Below are 18,336 nucleotides of genomic sequence, written 5' to 3' on the forward strand. Positions count from 1 at the left end.
GGACCACCGCCGTGCGTTTGCCCTGTAAATATGAAGAGTAGTCGTCGTGCCGACTGCAGGAAGCTAGACGGTGTGGTGGAGAAGCAGAGGAAGGCTTCGGAGAGATGGAGCTTGCCGGCGTACTGATGGCCCCGGTCCCGGTCTCGGTCGCCTTGTGTCGCATTCGCGGGCGGGATGGTGAGCTCGGCCGTTATCTCATAGAGAGGGTGTTGAGATGACGGCAGCCTAAACTGGCTTTGGAACAAGGATGCTTTAGACGGATTCCGGTCGGATTCGGAGAGGTTCAAGCCCTGCACGGGGTCTAGCAACTGCTGCGCCTTCTGTACGAAGCTCGAGAAGTTCAACATCCTGTGTGTGCATCGGTCGTGGAAGTTCGTATCTCGGATTGCAGGCCCCCGGGGGGTGTTGCAAATCGAGGGTTGGCGGGGAACTGGACGGATGATAATTTTGGGGGGGTGGTAAGTTAATATGACATTGCTCGGGAGTAGCGGTTGGTTCGATGATCGGCGCGATGGAGATGCGTGATCTAATGTGGGATATAGCGGCGTAGCGTTTTGAAAGGTGAAGGGGCTCGTCGTTGGGTGTTTTCGAAGTTGATACCCGTCTCGTGTGTGCGGCTTGACAGGTGATGGGCAACCAGATGCCGACCCAAGTTACGAATGGAATCGAATGCTTGGGCGAGTCGTGCTCACGAGGCAGCACCCCATCCGGCAGCGGTGGGTGCCGGATGTGGAGCCCCTCCCCTCGCCAGACCCAAGGCTGGCACATCCCTGCGGCCACACTGACAGCGGTTGCCCCGCTTCCATCTCACTAGCCGCCTGCAGCCCACCGCCTAGCAGCCCTGCTACCCTGTTCCATCTTCAATTCCATCATGGATAAGTGACGGAGCCTGCATTCATCGCCTCACTCGCGTTCGATGCCGTGCAGCCGCGGACCGGATCCAGGATAGTGACCTGTTCGACCACCTCAGACAGAATACCCACACGGTCTGAGTGATTGTGATAAGATAACAGGTACGGCAATTGAGCAAAGGTGTCATGGAACCTGAAGTCAGGAACATGAAACATTCCAGGCTCCATTTTACTAGTGTCCATGAACAGCAACACCGCCTAACAAGCGCTGGTTTCGTCCGAACCGCATCGGGATATTAAGGCCTTCCGCCTACCTTTTATCTCTGCGTCCTTGACTTACATACCACCATCAACCGGGTTCTTTCTGGTTGATTTGCTCATCTCCGGACCCGACCCAGGGGCCCGAGTCCCACCATGGAAACCGGCCCGCGCCGTTTCGGGCAGATTGGCAGATTGGCAGATTGCTTCAATGACATCGCCGCCATGACACCACCGGATGGGCGGCATCTTTCCACTCCATCTCCTCTTTCCAAGTTGGGCGGGTGTGTCGTCTGAAAGTTTGCTTCGGTGCGCTTTACTAAGTAGTCAAGCTCCTAAGCAACCTGGCCGTACATGCAGGATACACCATTCCCACTTCCCACCTGGAGAACAATCCGTCTTGTCCACTTTCCCGTTTATCGACGGCTTCTTTCCAGGTTTGTTGCCCAAAGTTGCGAGGCTGGTTCCGGGATTTGGCGATATTTCAGGGTCCGCTTGTCCTGCAACGCCAACGTCATCCGCCGCTTCCTTTGCCAAGCCCCAGAGCCCCAGCACCTAACTGGCGAGTATCCAGCGCAGCTGATCGCCTTCCTCAAACCTGTCCCCTGTCCCCTACCCCACGTTCCAGGTTGTTTAAACCCCGCGAGCCCCGAGCCGCGAGCTGGGCTCGAAGGAGGAAGGCAGTCCCTCGGCCAATTCATCCATTGCGCATTCAGTCATTGTTCATTACCTGCCGTTTGCCGCGCTGCCCTGTCAGCTTGTCCCTTCTTCGGCAACTCACTCCACCCGCCCTCGGTCCCATGCAACCTAACCCCGGGAGGCTGGATTTCGATTTCGATCTCATGTTCAGCTGCGACCCCCTCCCTCGAGCTCCCCGTCTTCTTTATACCTAATTCCCTACCCACCTTCACCTTGCTTGGGCCACTTACCCACTCTCCCATCCATCCGATTACGACCTAACGGGGCAGGGCAAGTTCTCAAACACTGGATGTGTACGAGGCCACCCTTCCATCTGCTTGCCCCGCAATCAATCACCTGCCAGCAAACTACACACCACGTGGGAACACCACACCACACCGCAACGCAACGCAACGAGCCTCGGAACCAAGACCCGCATATAACCACTTGAACCGTCTAAGGAGGTTAGGTCTTCCTGTGCGCACCTCACCTACGGCAACGAACGTCACCACCACCACCACCACCACCACCACCACCAAGTTGAGCTCAGCCCACCGACACAATGGCGGCTACGGTGGCGCATTCGCAGGCGCTTCCGCCGGGGCTTCATCCATTGCAGGTGGCGGCTATGAGGGCTGCCGCTAACGGGCAGCAGCAACAGCAGCAACAATCGCAGCAATCACAACAGAGAGATTTTAATGATGAGCCCTTCGATGTGACGTCTAGAAAGTTGACTGTGAGCGACCTTGTTCGTGTGAGGACATTAGGAACAGGTAGGGTGTCTGGCCCCCTCGGCCTAGCGCATAGTCACTTACACCTTATCTAGGGACCTTTGCCCGTGTTTGCCTCGTGCGGCCGTCCCATGGCACCGAAGCCGATCGCAGCAAGGTGTATGCGCTCAAGATACTCCGGAAAACCGAGGGTAGGTTCACATAGAAGCTTGGGGCGCAGGGGCAAGCGTAGACATGCTAACCAGCCGTAGTAATTAAGCTGAAGCAGATTGACCACGTGCGCCATGAACGCCAAATTCTGGCCGATGTGAGAGGGCACCCCTTTATAACGAACTATGTTGCCTCCTTTTCGGACCACGAATTCCTCTACATCCTCCTCGACTACGTACCCGGTGGCGAACTCTTCACCTACCTGCGCAAGTTCCGCCGCTTCGACGAGGACATGGCCCGCTTCTACGCCGCCGAGATCGTCCTAATCCTTGAACACTTGCATGAGCACCAAGGAGGGATAGCCTACCGGGACATGAAACCCGAAAACCTCCTACTCGACGGCGAGGGCCACATCAAGCTCGTCGACTTTGGTTTCGCCAAGCGCTTAGGAAATAACGAATCCGGCCACCCGGTTGAAACCTACACTCTGTGCGGCACACCCGAGTACCTCGCGCCGGAGGTGATCCATAACAAGGGCCACACCACCGCGGTCGACTGGTGGGCGCTAGGGATCCTCATCTACGAGTTCCTCACGGGCTATCCGCCGTTTTGGCATCAAAATCCTATTGAGATTTACAAGCAGTACGAACCCCCTTCCACAGCCCACCCCACCCCCCTAAACCCCGTCCCTTCCCGCCCTCACCATCCCACCCTAACCATCCCACCCCGCGCGCAGAATCGTCGAAAAGGCCCATCGTCTTCCCGCAAGAACCCGTCATCAGCGACGCCGCCAAGGACATTCATCCGGCCAGTTTTGCCACGTTCGACCGGTTCCGGCGGCCTCGGTTAAATTTTGGGGGGGCGCCGCCAGAGTTCAAGGCGCACCCCTTCTTTGCCGGGGTTCGACTGGGGACGCCGTCTACCAGAAGCGCCACCGAGGCCCCATCATCCCCCCGGGTTAGGTACCCCGGCGATGCCCAGTGCTTCGACATTTACCCCGAGGAGGACGCCCATAAGGACGAGTACACCGACGAGATGGTCGGCAAGTACGATGCGTACTTTAAAGACTTTTGAAGGCGCCTTGCTTGGCTCGGTCCGGTGTGGTGTGGGGAGGGGGGTATGAGGTGGATGGGTGGTGAAATGGAAAGGCGGGCCTCGCGCTGGCTTTTCGTTGTTCCTTTTGGCTGGTTTTGAGTTACGAATACCCGGTTTGAGGGGGGCATCTACATCTACGTTGAGGCGGTTATTGCCAGTTTCATCCGAGCCAGCGTTTGTTGCTTGCCTTGGGCTGCTGATTATGAGACACGCTGCTGGAGAGGAAGGAAGAGTTTTGCTTTTGTCTGTTTGACTTTATCCTCGCCGCAAGCAACAGATATGGGAGCGGGCGAGTTTTGCTGTGATTTTTAGGCGGACAGCAGGCGTTTTTGGGGGGTCTGGCCGGATGGAGCATGTGTTTGTGATTGCGATTGCGACTTACCTACGGTGCGTGTATACGGGGGATAAGGGGGGTGATGCAGGCGTTGCCGTATTATTATCGGTATTGTTACGAGAGCTTGTTGGAGATGGCTGATGGGAGGTTGCCATTAGTTACCTAGGAGGAGGAACCGTGGCTGCACATTACTACCTATACCTACGAACCTAACAGCGAAACGGCCAAGCTGCTATCTCTGGCCGTTCGCTAGATAATCCCTGATAGAAAAGAAATACGCGGTGCCTTTTCACTTCTCCGTTCTTGATATTGATATATCTGTTCGAGATCCATTTTTTCGCTCACTGCCCACGACTAACTAGACTTTGTTCTTCGCCTCATGTCACTTCTATCTTTTTTTCCTGGTACCCGGTCTCCTTTTTCTATTTATTTGTTTTTTATGACCTATTTCAGGACTTACTTCGGAGCTCAGCAGTGCTTCAATCATGCAAGGCACGCAATCCCCCAGAACCACAGTGATCTACGACTTGCTTATATTACGTCGCCAAAATCTCTAAACTGCGCCCTACCGCACAGAAAAAGCAGAAGCCATACAATCAACCGACGCCATTATACTTTACCTTAAATCTCCTGGTCCTGTTCTGAACGTATATATATATATATCTAACCCAACTCCATGTTCAAACGTCTCACCAAACCCTTACCAACCACCAACTCCCCACCCCCAGCGCCAACAAGGTCGCCAACAACACGGCCCCTTCCCTCGTACTCCACACCAACGCCGTCCAGCCCACCACCATCTCCTTCCGCCTCCCCGCCGCCCGCCGCTCCCACGCATGCACGTCCACGGGCACCGGCATGCGCACGCGCGGATCCACCATCCCGCCGCTCTCCTCCGCCACCAACCCGTCCTCGTCCGCCTCCATCCCCGCCGGCGGCGCCATCTCCTCCGCGTCAAGAACAGGCACCCGCGCCCGGAAGTACACGGCGCGGTGGTCGCTGCACGCCATCAGCGGGAGGGCGTCGTACGCGTCCACCTGGACGCGCACTTTCTCCTCTTCCCGCTTGGAGGGACCCGAAACCCACCGCGGCACATCCAGATACAAAACCCGATCACACCACCCCGGCCAGCGATGCGGCGCAAACCGCCACGGCACCTCGGGCACGCCATCCACCTCCCGCCCCGCGCGCACCGCCGCCCCGTCCAGCACATCGAATTTGTAGGTCGGCCCGAACCGCACGGGGGCCTCCGCCAGCCCGTGCAGGGCGCGGCCCGCGCGGCGCTCCCGCGTCAGCTGGTCGCGCGGAAGGAAGTGGGAGTGGTGGTGTTCGGAGGACGGGTCGAAGGAGGGGAAGGTGGAGGAGGGTGGGGGGGTCGTGTTGCTGATGCGGTAGTTGAGGTCGCCGGCGACGAAGAGGTGCGAGGTGGGTTTGTAGATGGAGAGGGAGTGTAGGGCGGCGAGGGTGGTGGTCGAGGTGGTGGGGGGGAGTTGCGGGTGGGTGAGGAGGGGGTGTGTTAATTTCCTCTTCTTCTTCTGAGGAGAAGAGCTCTTCTTGTTCTTCTTCGCTGGGGGTCGGGACTGTCGCCGGTTGGGAGGCGGCGGGATGAGCTTCCGCCTGCGCCGGTGCGGTCGAGGGTGGGGCCGGCTTGGTCGGCGGGGAAGTCGTCTGGGAGGAGGGTTCGTGGGTTGGCGAAGGTCAGGCCGGCGACGATGCTGCGCCAGTTGGCGTTGCGTTTTTTGAGATTCCATTCCATGGCTGCGAGGTGCGTGGCTACGAAGGTGAGTTCTGTCGTTTTGCTCAGCCCCGTCTCGTCTGCCTGCCCGCTCCAGGTCACCCTCAACCCGACGGCGCCCTTGTTGCCCATGTCTGCCGCCCCAAAGCCGCACTCTGCCTCCTCGATATTTCGTACGGAGGTCGGGTCTCGCGCGTACATGAGAATGGCCGTCATACCGACGTTCTTCGCGCGCACGAGGGTGTATTGTGGTGGACTCCTCCCGCGAGGTGCGGCTGCTGAGAGGGGGGCACGTTCATCGTCGCTGTCGGCTGTCGCGAGTACCTTTGCCGATGCGAGGTTGAGCGCCTCCCCGAAGCGGGCGTAGTAGGAGTTGAGAAAGTAGGAGCCGATGAAGGCGTAGGAGAGCGGTGCTACCTCCTGGAGCGAGCTATCGGGGGAGGAAATAGGGTAAGCATGTGGAATACAACAGGGCTAGAGAATCCGGAGCCAGAATCTGGGACAGCGCGGCGCTCTCTGCTCAATTGTGTTTCTTAGCCGCATCTCGCGATGGGCACGAGACCACTTTTGCAGGGGTATTTGGATATATCCACGACTTACAACACAACCAGGTCTGGCAGGTCCGCCGTATTCTGCGCTGCGAAAGCGCCATGGAGATGGGCAGCGAAGACGGGAGGGTTAATGAAAGTTTTGGCGCAATTGAAGGTGAGAATGAACAGATCGAGTGTTGACGGTGCCATGGCTGCAGCGTCTATCGAGGTAGGCATTGCGTGACTTCATCCGAAGACCTCACAAAGTGTGGATATTAAACGGTGCGACGTGACGTGGTTGGGTTCCGAAACGGTGTTTCTTGGGGGACTTCGCACCGTTTTTCGTCATGTACCGGCAGGGATGGTTAAGGTAGTGCGGGGAAAGGGTGGGAGGTTCTGGGCGAGAAACGGGCAGGCGGTGTGTTAGTGGTGAGGGGAGAGCTGCTTGGGCACTCTTGTTTGTTTGTTCGCTCAAATAACGGGTCCTGCCATTCTTTATACGACTGGCTCTCCGCTGTGATGCCTGAGTTGAGAATTCGCGTCCAAGAGGGGTTTAGATACGCTCTGACCAGTACAGCCTCTCGACACCGACTTTTTCCCTGCATCACAGGAGGCTGAGCACGGCGCTACCTAATCACCTTGCAGAAGCGATGATCCATGACAGGGCACATTTCCATTACCGGGTCACAGTGGGCGTAAGGCATAAAAGCAAAACAAGACTGATATTAATGAAACGAATGGTATGCGTTACTGGTGGCACCTCAAACCGGTCAGCAGTGCGGGTTGGTGCCTCGTACCCGGAACCCGACACGGCTACCGTCAGCAGCCGGACTGTCCGATCGTGATACCATGGCTGCCTTGACAGGGTCGGGGGATGTCGTCGTCCATCGTCACCGAACGGCGGCCTCAGAACTGGAGGGCACCGGGGGGAGGCGAGAGAGAGGGGCCCGAGTTGCCCACGGCTAAAACATGCCTCTCTCTAAACATCCTTGCCGGTGACCCAAACCCCTCAATCCTCGCGTCTCGCAACAAGCCATGACCAATGTCCCGAGTGTGCCTATCAGCTAATTCCTCAATCATGGGTTGGGAGCCCCGGCATTTAGGCCGAGGCTTGATTTGCATCCATGATCGAGAGTTAGACTGATGAATGTCTTCACCCTGCCCATGCCGGAAACTATTGCTTCGTCCCCTGTTACCTCCCCACAAGCGTGTCCCGATGCCATAAATGCAGAGTGCAAGGAAAAATGCAAGACCAAAACGAAAATAAACACAAAAAGGGTCTGAGCGGTGTGTGCGGTGAATTATGCAATTGGCCGATTTCCTACGACAAGGGACCCGAGAAGCGACCGCCCTGAACGGTCACCGTCGAATCAAAGTCCCGTCTCATCGTTGACCATTGCTCTTCGGGGCGCTAAAAACGCTACCACAAACAACGGCTGCCCCTCCCTCAAAGCGACACCCCAAGAATATCAGAGTGCCGGGCATGCCGTTCGGTAGATCTCCGGTCTGGACAGCCAGTCAGGTGGCGGGCCGCAAAGCCGATTGCCACCTGACGGAGCGCCAGGCCAAAAGTCATCCGAGCAAATAAAGGTCATGAACTGATGAGATGTCGAAAGAAAACTGAGGGAGAAAAAGCAGTGCCGATATGCTGGTTGTCGTGGTAACGAAGGCGTATATCCGTTATCGATGCTGATCCGGTCCGGCGGAGCACAATTGCTTCCGCAAAGGGATCCAGATGCTCATGACAAAGCCCGCGAAAGGGCCAGCCAAGCCAGTCGACGAGAAACAAACTCATATAGCCCGAGGGATGGTAACGTCAAATCAACCTTTGTCCAGTGCTTCAGTCCATGGGCCGGTACTTGTTGGTAGCATATCCCGAGCCAGCGCCTTGAGCTTTCGCAGCTGAGCGCAGCCTATTATCGCAAACTGACCGTCAGCATTCCATGTCAGCATTGTCCCTCCGGCCAACGTTGATGAGCGCGCACCAAACACAAAGAAAATATGATTCCTTACTAGGAATGCTTGGGCTAGGCTTGGTAAGTCACTCACATCCTGTCGCTTCCGCCGACGGCACGGTTGGTATCCGGGGCATCGCCGGTGATCTGCTTCCTGGTTCCGCGAGGCAGCGCCTGAGCGTCCTTACGGGCGGCGGCCTGGGCATCCTTGGGGTCGCCCTGGGTAGCCTGGGCGGTGTTGCCGGCGGCCTGCTGGATGGCCTGCGCGTTCTTCTGGTACTTGTAGACGGTCCAGTCGAATACGTAGTCGTACTGGAAGCCCTCACGGACGAAGAGGTCGCGGAAGATCTTGCGCAGGTAGCTGTAGTCGGGCTTGTCGTCAAAGCGGAGCGACCTGGTGTAGTTCAGGTAGATGGCGAACTCGTTGGGGAAGCCACGGCAGAGGACGTCGGTGGGCGTCGTCATCTTCTTCTCCATGATGCGGTCGTACTTTTGCTTCTTGGTCGCTGCCTTGAGGCCCTGCCACGGGAGGGAGCCACGGCAGAAATAAAGCATGACGTAACCGAGCGACTCCATGTCGTCGCGGCGAGACTGCTCGACACCAAGATGAGTGTTGATGGAAGCGTATCGGGCCGTGCCGGTCAAGTTCTTGTTCTCTCTGTACGGGATGTGGAAGTGCGTCTTGGGGTCACGGTACTTCTTCGCCAGACCAAAGTCGATGACGTTGACTTGGTTACCCCGCTTGCCGATACCCATGAGGAAGTTGTCGGGCTTGATATCGCGGTGGATGAACGACTTGGCATGGGATGTACTCGATGCGGGAAATCAGTTGGTCGGCGAGGAGCAGGACCGTCTTCAACGAGAACTTGCGGTTGCAGAAGTTGAACAAGTCCTCCAGGCTGGGTCCAAGAAGGTCCAGAACCATGGCATTGTAGTCGCACTCGGTGCCGAACCAGCGGACAAACGGAATGCCGACGCCGCCGGCGAGCGACTTGTAGACGCGGGCCTCATACTCGAGCTGCGGGTGCTTGGCCTTTACACTCTCAAGCTTAATGGCAATCTCTTCCCCCGAAATTATGTTGGTGCCCAGGTAGATGTCACCGAACGAGCCCGAACCGATCTTACGACCGATCCGGTACTTGTTCCCGACGCGGAGATCCTGTATCCCGTTAGTAAGGTGGTTCAAAGCAGGCGGGCATCACAAATTTCAAAGGCCCGCTGCCACACCGCCTTTCAAGGCCCCCACGGCGGGATGGGGGGCCAAGATGAGCGTGAGGCAGCTGAAACCAACTGAGGATAGACGCCCAACCACATTACAAACGAGTTATTCGAGATATTATTCGGGTTTCGTACCATCGTCGTCATTTTGCTTGATGCTCAGCGTGACTTTCTTGAATCGTGTACTGGGACGCCAATCTGCGTGGCTGCGTGGCTGCGTGGCTGCGTGGCTGCGTGGCAATGGTCCGAAGCTGCTGTAGGAAAAAATAAAGTCAGCCTGCTTTTGGGTCGCTGGACAAAGTGAAACACGCAAGCGGGAGGAGATCAACCCGGTTTGGTGGTTAAATGCAAAATGGTTGTGAAGTGTGTTGCCCGGAGTTGACGGCGACGGAGGCGAGTAGCAGCGATGACTTCAGGCTCCTCACCTTTGCCAAGGCTCCGCCTAGGTCACTGGCTTGCGCCCTTTATCGGGGGATGCAAACCTCGACTCGAGGATCCAAACGACGTGTTGAAAAGATAAAAAAAAAAAAGAATGAGGGTTGATGATGTTCTTACCTGGCAAATGCAGCTGTTCGGTAGCGGTTCGAGGCGGGTTGCGGGAGTTGCCCAAAAATTCGGTGATGACGGAGAATGGGAGAAGGGAGAAGGGAAATTGGTGGTCGAGGGGACGGCTGCAAAGAAACCAACTTTGAGGGCTGTGAGGGAATGCCTCAGCAGGGGCTGGCAGGCGCCTGGCCTTACTCCACAGTGCGCCTGCGCCAACAGGGCGCCGCATGTACAGTGCGAAATGGCAGAAAAGGCGGCAATCAATCCCTGGGTGCCCAACCAAGGTGGGTTGGTGGCCACTGGAGATGCTTCCGCCTCGGCCTCTCAATCCGAACAACCTAGCAGTGCCAGCGCACCATCCGTCTGCAGCCGGTTTTGCAATGTGGCCGACCTTAGCAGCCTAGGAACAATTACGGTGTGTACACGACACTAGTAGAAGAAGATCGCATTCTGCAGACGCACGTTTTAGCGGTCTCCGATGGTTGTCACGAGGCTCGCTCGGGCGCCGCTTGCTCACAAAAGGTGTGTCGCTCTTGGCAGACATGCAACCGGAAGCGGGCATCGCTCAGGAAGCAACCTCCCGTCGATTTCCTGTCGGTAAGCAGAGGCCAGACCGCCCTGTTGTAGCGAGATGGTCTTTCCAGAGAAGCAAAGTGAGGGTGCTAATAAAACGCCCACATCAGCTCTGTGCGCTGCCGTCGACTGGAATCACTGAGTGAATCGGTCGGCCGGGGCGCGAGAAACAATATTACGCTGTAGCAAGCGACCCGACAGGCTGGATCTGTCGGTAGGTCAACCACTTTGGGCGTGGGAAGCTGCCAGTTGAGGAGGACGGCGCTTAACGATTCATGCAGGTCAGGCTAGGTGGTGAGGAGTCAAAGATGGGGTCGCGAAAACACGCACTGTGTAATACGGTGGTCCCTACCTCGGTCGGGAACGTACGCTGCAAGCCATTTCGCCAGTCGCATAATCCGGAAACAGAAATCTTCATGCAAAAGGCACACTGGGAAGAGATGAGCAAAAGGGGGCCAAATGGGTGGCCAAATGGCATGAAAGGGCGTCGGGAAAGGCAGCAAACCGGAGTTCTAGATCCTTGATCCGCCGTATTTCCCGCGCCACCGCTTCAAAGGGGCGCAAACGCCTCCGTTCGAAACCACCAATGGGCCGCGACCCACACCCGACAACATCCATTCAGCTGGCTCGGCATCTCTAGGTCTCCTGACCTTCACCGCAGCTTTACCTGCAGAAACATATATATGTCCCACCCGACCTCAGCTGTTGCGCCCTTGGCCTCAGTCACCTTCCGGTTTTGCCTCCTCCATAAGCTAGGATCGCGCCGGCATGATTTACCCCAAGCGACCTTTGCCTCACCGACCAAAGCACCGCACCCAGTGACCGTGACCGGATTCAATCAGCACCCGGTTCTTTGCTCTATCAACACCCAACTGCTTGTGGCTGCTCCTTGTTGGGCCGGTGGGCAGCACGACGATGGCGGCAGAAATATAACTTTTTGCATCTGTCTCGCTGCCTTGCTTGGCTGCATACATGGCCTGGAGCCCCAAATGATCCGGACAAAGACGAGCCCATGTGCCACAGGCGTCGCCCCCGCTGAGCTCGTCACATCATTGGGCTACCTGGGTCGGTCGCGGACCACCGTCTCGGGCTCTGATCCGGCTAGCTAGTCGGGCGAATTTTGTGCTAGTCGGTGTGGCCGCTGACCGGGCCGCCGGTGATCGATCTCGGGTATCCTAGCTTATATCCATGATATTATGGATCGGTAACTGTAGTTAGTCCGACTGACCCAGATGGCAACCCTCCAAACTTGATGTGCATCCTCGCAGGCATTCGCCTCGGCGTGGCCTGCCCGCGTCTTCCGTCTAGCTATCGCTGTCAGGTTGCGCTCGCCAATGCCCGTGCAACCTAGCTAGTAGGACACGCTGACGCGTAGTAGCAAAGCATGTTTAGGTTTTTCTTGATCAACGGCTCGTCGGCTCCGGTGCTTAGCCCTCGATTGGCCACCACATAGGTGGGCTATCCCAAACCTGGGACTCGTACCGCAAGTTGTGCGGCCACCGTTTCTTTCTGTTTGGCAGATCAAGCCGCTTAAGCTTGTCACCGAATTCGCTGCGGGATGAAACCAACCAGTTTGGGGGCAGTGCTATAAACTCCTGTATGACGAAAAAGAAATAGATCACGACTCTCCTCGATTAATTGCACATCGGCAGAAAAGAGAAGAGGTGGTGTTTCCTATCAGTTGTAGTTCGGCCCAAGCTTGCACGTAGTCTGAATTCGCTTGCGGTCCACGGGAATCGGCAACTGAACCCCAGGCGCCCACTCTCTGGCCAAAAAAAGCGGAACTCCAAGTGTACGAAGCAGAAACCTTCGCCTCGAGACACCAAAAGAAAACCATTCGGAATCCCAAAGTCGGTTTTTCAGTTGACTCTGTTTCTTTTATTTGATTTATTTTGCTTAATTTTCTCTACCTCTTCTTTTTCTTGATTGTTTTTATTCTTCTCTTTTCATGATTCTCTTTTCTCGCCTTTCGAGTCCGGCGGTTTCTGGCTAAAGATTGGTGCCTGAGGTACGAAATAGGTACATAAAACACCAATCCCATCCCAACTCCCATTCCAGGGGTTCACTACCCCACCATTCGCTGGAATCGGAAGGCGGGGCAAAACGTGCCTCACCAAACCCCTTTTCGCAATTCCCCTGTTCCAGGGCGGGCCGTGGTCCACCTAGGTCCCGTCTTTTCTTTCCGTTGACCTCCTCACAGCTGTACTTCGTCGTTCCCAAGTATCATTAAATCCAACGAGAACTAGGACGGGAGGAATAGGCCCAGCACTTCAGGATGGCTTCCTGCAGCCTGTTGGCAGGCATGACAGGACCATGCCTGGGGGTGCACTCGCTTCCCGTTTGCGGGGCGAGAAGTCGCAGTTTGTGGTCATCGGATAAGGTGGAGCAGGAGACCCTGAATCCCTTCCCTCCAGGGTCTGAGGTGCCCTCAACTGCGCAGGAGGAGCGACAGTCAAAGAAAAAGAAGAAAAGGAAAGTTGTGCCCAGGTCAGTACGATGCGGTACCTCGTGAGGCTCGACAGTCGTCCATCGCCAACCCCGGTGTGAAGTACAGTCTCACATCTCATCCGGGTCTTGGCCATCTGTCGTGACGCGGTGCCGGGGCTTTGCCCCAGCTTCGAGGTGGGGACTCGGGATAAGGACGGACGTAAAATCGCCGCTGGTCCTGATGCCGAGGACCTGCGTGTGTTTGCGCGATGCGACGAAAGGTAGCGTCCACCGGGGTGGGATCTTCATGACCCAAAGTGACGAGGAAAGGAACCGGCGAGTGTTGCCGTCTGTGCCTCAGCGATCAATCTCGCCATGGTCGGCCTGCCATTCATCTCTCCACGGCGTCAAACACAAGCCCCTTAAGAGAGCAACATCCTCCATAAGGTAACTGCAATTAAAATGTACCTAGATAGTCGGGTGCTAGTACGAAGTAGTTAGCTCGGGGACAAATGCGGGAAAATAGAGGTTGTTGAGCTGGGCGGCAGTTCATCAATGTTGGTCCCTGCAGAACATCGGGCCAGGGGCAATTTAAAAAAGTGCCCAGACTCAGCAGGCTTGGCGACCGCCGCCCAGCGTGGAGGTGGTCCCAAACGGGCATGGCGCGTAATCCGTCCCTCTGAACACAGAAAGAGCATGGGGATGTTTGCTGGCCCCCCTGGGTAGCCGAGATGTCCATCTTTTAACTTGCCCTGGCGACCACCAAGCGCTCTCTTCACCTCTCTCTCCGTCAGGTAGCCAAAAACACATCTCGCCCCCGACGACAAGATCTGTTCTCTAGGTAAAACATCTTGCCATCGGCTGCGCCCTTAACCAAGCTGGGCATTCCCCGTCACGAATGTTTGCACACCGCTGCCCCTCTCAGCGGCCACCCCTCGAAACTCCACGGATCCACAAGCACAAGCCCGAATAGCACAAGGTCCTTCTGTCTCCGGCGGGTGAAAGTTGCCAGCCGCAGGGTATTAGATTTCGGGTTGTTGCACACACGCAAACGAACTCCCGTGCTCTCCCCCCGCCGACCCATTTAGCGCTGTCGCCTCGGTGGAAATCGCAACACTGGACGCCGATCCCACGCTCCCTCTCTAAAGGAGCCTGTCCGTCCCCCGAAACCAAAACCCCTAAAATCCCAACGTGTTGGGAATTGCTCAACTAGGTAGCTCTCCCCGAAACACCAACCCACGGATGGGCCCGAGCAAGATCGTTTTCAATCCCGTCTAACCTATCGCAAAGCTATACCCCACAGCCTATATCTGAACCGCGCTTCGGCATCTTGACTTCTCGGACGATTTCGAGTCCATCTAGCAGCGGCAGCACAGGCCCATAACCAAGGCCACATTGCTGTTACCCGGGACCCAAACTCAAGCTTAAGACGCGCGGCCGTTCATCCGATCTCGACCCCGCGTGGCTACACCGAGAATTTGATCGCTTCCGTGCCTGGATTATATATCCGTTAGCGGCACTTCGGCGGTCACATTCTCGCCCCCCCCCCCCCCTCGTTTCCTCAACCCGCAGCGAAGAAAAGAAAACAGCGTTTGAGACGGGACCCACGACGGGAACGACCCGCTGTCTGAAGAAACACTCCTTATCTCCACTGGTATGACGCCGGCCCCGGTCAAAGGAATTCAATCCAAGACATTTTGACACGGTCGCACAGGGCAGCAGTCAACTCAACCCGAGTTGACACGAAAACGGCGGCTCGCGCCAAAGCAACACCGGAATTGCCAAACTTTCATCATCAGATTCGCCATCGCTTGCCCATCATGGCAGGTTCGCAGCAAGGTGAGCACATCGCATTCGTTCATTCGTTCTTCTACCTCCTTGGCGACTCCGGGCGCAGACGCCGAACCCTGTTGCGCTCCCTCAGTGGCGGCCAACGCAAGCATCGAAGGGGGAGATCCACGCAGGTATGCCTGGTCGGTCGCATCCCGCTTCCCAGTTTTGCGAGTCCAAGGGGCCGCTTTGGCGCCTGGGCATGTCCATCGGTTCGCTCTGCGATTGAGCCTGCTGTGTCATGTTAAGGAGATTACTGTTTCATGTTCCTGTCACCGTCGTCATTCGCATGCACGTTGCCGACGGCCGAACCTGTTCTTCTCCCCTGTCGACCTGATCGCTGACTCGTTGGGGGTTCCGCCCATTTAGACCAGCGATCCGCCGGGTTGTCATTGAACCTTCCTTCAAACAACCCATTCCGCAATCGCGCCGTATCGCCCACGACCTCACACAGCCCAGCTTCTCCATTCGACGACCCGCCTCCGCGCCCGCTCTCGCGCAACCCGTTTCTTGACCCCGCCATCACAGGCAGATCCAGCCTCTCTAACATCCGATCCGAGTCTGAAAGCATGTCGTTGGACAAGAGACCGTCCCTCACGGCCGAGGAGATTTTCGTACGTCCCCGCAAGCATTACACCCGGCCGGCCGCCAGCGTCTTGCAAAAGGTCGCATTCGAAACGTAGTAATCTGACCATGGTTCGCGCAGGGTTCGTTGACGCTTGTGGATACATCCGACAAGCCTGCGCCGCCCCGGCCAGACGCCCCAAAACCATCGCCGCCGCTTGACCGTCGCGCCCCACCGCCCCCTTACCGCGAGGGCCCGCCGCCGCCCAACCGGAGGGGCCCGCCGCCGAACCATCGCCCGACTCGATCGCAGGAAGAGGCGCTTCGCGCGCGGAGAATGCAAGAGAATGGTGGCCGTGGCGGTCCACCGGACCCCTCACGCTCCCCACAGCGGCGCCCCGAGAGGCGCCCTCGCCGGAACTCGGATTCGTCAATCCTAGATAATGATAAGATCATGACCGAGGAAGAACGAAAGCAGCGCGACCAAAGGCGACGCGAGCGAGAGCGCGAGCGGCGTCACCGTGACAACAGGGAGAAGAAGAGCACCAAGCCCAGCCGTAGGGTCGATATTATCGATCAGTTGGACGCAACCAGCATTTACGGTTCCGGAAGTAGGTGTCGTCGCGCTGTTTTTTTGCCAATGGATTGCTAACATGATCAATTGCAGTTTTCCACCACGACGGACCCTTCGACGCACTGAACCCGCACCGAAACAGACAGGGGAGCCGGCGTGCACCCATGCAAGCCTTCCCGAAAGATTCGCTCAACAACACGATCGGCGGGGCTGGGCCGTTGAACGCGCGGCCGGACCATGCCACCTTTCTGGGGCAGCAGGATGACGAGGCTTTCATGGAGTGGTCTCGGGGCGGCAAGGACAAGGGGAATTATTCGAGCTCCAAGGAGACGCCGGTCTTCGATCCGCTCAGCCGCGGCAGCATCCTGCACGGCGATGAATCGCTCGGTCTCGGCACGTCGACCTTCTTGGAGGGAACGCCGGCCGCACGGACCGCCATCCAGAAGCGCGAGGAGGAGCGGGCTGCCGAGCTCGGGGGGGATGGCCTGCAACGCAAGAAGTCGCTCGCTCACCGGATTCGCAACATGAACCGCGGCGGCCGTGATTACCAGCCCTCCGGGCGGATTACCAATCCCGAGACTGGGTACGGTTCCCGGCGGTCCCCTTCGCAGGGCGGACCGGCCTCGGCTTCGCTGTCGGAGCGCAACCCGTTCTTCTCCGAGTACGGGTCGGGCAAGGGCGAGGAGGAGTTCACCGTGCACAAGATGGACAGCAACGGAAGCAGGCCTTCGCCTGCGAGCCCCAGCGGGCCCAGCCTTGAGCGCAGGTCGACGACGGACGCTACCGGGGGTGATGATGCTCAACCGAAAACGGGTGGGATCCTGGGTCGCATGAAGAGTCTGAAGGGAAGACGCCAGCGCCCGGTTCCGGCCCCAGGTGATGCGGACGTCCTCCCCACCCCTGGAACCGCGGTTTAGAAGAGCCGCAGGGCAATGCGAGCGAAGGTGGTGAATGGCTGGGGCTACAATCCCATCCCGCCCCGGACATGACAGCCCCCGCTGCCTCGCTTCTTCGACGTGGACCTGTTCTCAGGTATTACGTATTTCGGTTTTCTCTACGCGATAAATAAAATACCCGGCACAAGAGGCCTTCGGTCTGCGATGTCCTCGCAACTCACGATACGGAGCTCGGGATGCTCTGAAATTTCCGGAGGGGATGGTTATGCGGTCAAGTTGTGGCTTCCTTTCCCCTCCTCTGTTTCCTCGGTCAATGGTGCGACGCAAAATGGGAGAGCAAAGAATGGCAGAAGCCATATAATGTCACGGGTCAGCTCTGACTGGCCATGAAGGGTGATGCAGGCGACAGCGGTGATTAGGAGTGGTTAAGGGTGGGGGGATGGTTTGCCCTGGGGCCGCTTCCATGTACATAACATAGTCCCTTTCGTCCCTTTCTCTTTTCCCGCGGATTTGATCACACCGGGGGTTGTTTCGGGGAACGTCGGGGGCCTGGCGAGTTTTTTACTCTTGCGAAGCCTGTTCTGTCCTTGGGGCTGGTTGGTTGTGTTTGGCCCTGTTCTGAGCAAGCAAGCCCGCGGCGTCGCTTTCATTGGCAGGTTGAATCGAGTATTGTTGTAATGATTGAAATCATGATTCTTACTCTTTTGTTTGGTTACCTAGTTAAATGTGGTCAGGGGGCGAGACGGGAGGGTGGGTGCTGATCGCTCGGGTTGGGCCCACCGCCATCCCTGGGTTGCGAGGTTGCTCAGGGGCATGAAACAATGAGTGAATGTGTTGGTCCTGGAAGGAAGGGGTGAGTTGGAATGAGGTGGGTTTGTGCATGATGATGCTCCCCTGAGGTGGTGTTTCATGGGCTAGAAAAAACAACATGATAGCGATGTTTCCAAACCCTTGGTAGGGCTCGAATCTTGACTTGCCGATCCCGGATGGGCAGAAGAACTGCCAGATGTGAATGAAGGTCAGTCCTGTTATCGAACTAGTACCCCTACGGACGCAGGATTCGGGTCTGGTTTGTCTTTTTCCAGGCATTGAAGGAAAACTGCAACTTTCATCATCGCCAGCAACGGAAGGCAAGATAAGATACCTTAGGTAGGGACCTCGATGGATCCATTGCCTCAGGTATCAACCACCTAACCGATTTGTAATTGAGTTAACGAGAGCACGAGCCCAATGTCCTCACACATGCATCAAACAATGGCTGGACCGCTGAACCCAAACCACCTTGAGCCGTGGTGGACGACAATCGTCGTCGAATGAACGGCAACAGAAGTTTAATGTTTACACAGTGAATGCAATCCGCCAACGAGCAACCCGCTCCACCAACTCCCGTC

General features: G+C 56.9%; 6 protein-coding genes across 6 annotated transcripts in view; 3 read left to right on the forward strand and 3 right to left on the reverse strand.

Annotated features, from left to right (window-relative positions):
• CHGG_06349 (uncharacterized protein) overlaps nucleotides 1-1,358 on the reverse strand; it is a gene marked incomplete at both ends in the record, with an annotated part of 4,623 nt that extends 3,265 nt beyond the window's left edge. The window contains 3 exons of the mRNA XM_001222443.1: nucleotides 70-320; nucleotides 693-849; nucleotides 1,192-1,358. Of these exons, the coding sequence (XP_001222444.1) occupies nucleotides 70-320; nucleotides 693-849; nucleotides 1,192-1,358 (575 nt within the window). The remainder of the gene's footprint in view (nucleotides 1-69; nucleotides 321-692; nucleotides 850-1,191) is intronic.
• Nucleotides 1,359-2,349: 991 nt separating this feature from the next.
• CHGG_06350 (uncharacterized protein) lies at nucleotides 2,350-3,742 on the forward strand (the record flags this gene model as incomplete). Its single annotated transcript, XM_001222444.1, has 4 exons — nucleotides 2,350-2,560; nucleotides 2,614-2,709; nucleotides 2,770-3,226; nucleotides 3,331-3,742. 4 exons carry the CDS (start codon nucleotides 2,350-2,352, stop codon nucleotides 3,740-3,742), a joined length of 1,176 nt encoding a protein of 391 aa, XP_001222445.1.
• Nucleotides 3,743-4,718: 976 nt separating this feature from the next.
• CHGG_06351 (uncharacterized protein) lies at nucleotides 4,719-6,599 on the reverse strand (the record flags this gene model as incomplete). The annotated part of the gene is made up of 4 exons (XM_001222445.1): nucleotides 4,719-4,733; nucleotides 4,802-5,812; nucleotides 5,875-6,262; nucleotides 6,433-6,599. 4 exons carry the CDS (start codon nucleotides 6,597-6,599, stop codon nucleotides 4,719-4,721), a joined length of 1,581 nt encoding a protein of 526 aa, XP_001222446.1.
• Nucleotides 6,600-8,202: 1,603 nt separating this feature from the next.
• CHGG_06352 (casein kinase I) lies at nucleotides 8,203-9,682 on the reverse strand (the record flags this gene model as incomplete). Its single annotated transcript, XM_001222446.1, has 4 exons — nucleotides 8,203-8,275; nucleotides 8,412-8,975; nucleotides 9,130-9,476; nucleotides 9,671-9,682. 4 exons carry the CDS (start codon nucleotides 9,680-9,682, stop codon nucleotides 8,203-8,205), a joined length of 996 nt encoding a protein of 331 aa, XP_001222447.1.
• A 415-nt stretch (nucleotides 9,683-10,097) lies between these two features.
• CHGG_06353 (uncharacterized protein) lies at nucleotides 10,098-10,945 on the forward strand (the record flags this gene model as incomplete). Its single annotated transcript, XM_001222447.1, has 3 exons — nucleotides 10,098-10,365; nucleotides 10,515-10,678; nucleotides 10,856-10,945. The coding sequence occupies 3 exons, from the start codon at nucleotides 10,098-10,100 to the stop codon at nucleotides 10,943-10,945; spliced, it is 522 nt and encodes a 173-aa protein (XP_001222448.1).
• Nucleotides 10,946-14,901: 3,956 nt separating this feature from the next.
• CHGG_06354 (uncharacterized protein) lies at nucleotides 14,902-16,966 on the forward strand (the record flags this gene model as incomplete). Its single annotated transcript, XM_001222448.1, has 4 exons — nucleotides 14,902-15,045; nucleotides 15,286-15,525; nucleotides 15,618-16,086; nucleotides 16,143-16,966. 4 exons carry the CDS (start codon nucleotides 14,902-14,904, stop codon nucleotides 16,964-16,966), a joined length of 1,677 nt encoding a protein of 558 aa, XP_001222449.1.
• Nucleotides 16,967-18,336: the final 1,370 nt, after the last annotated feature.

Source organism: Chaetomium globosum, genomic scaffold (assembly GCF_000143365.1).
Source record: "Chaetomium globosum CBS 148.51 scaffold_3 genomic scaffold, whole genome shotgun sequence".
Taxonomy (NCBI): domain Eukaryota; kingdom Fungi; phylum Ascomycota; class Sordariomycetes; order Sordariales; family Chaetomiaceae; genus Chaetomium; species Chaetomium globosum.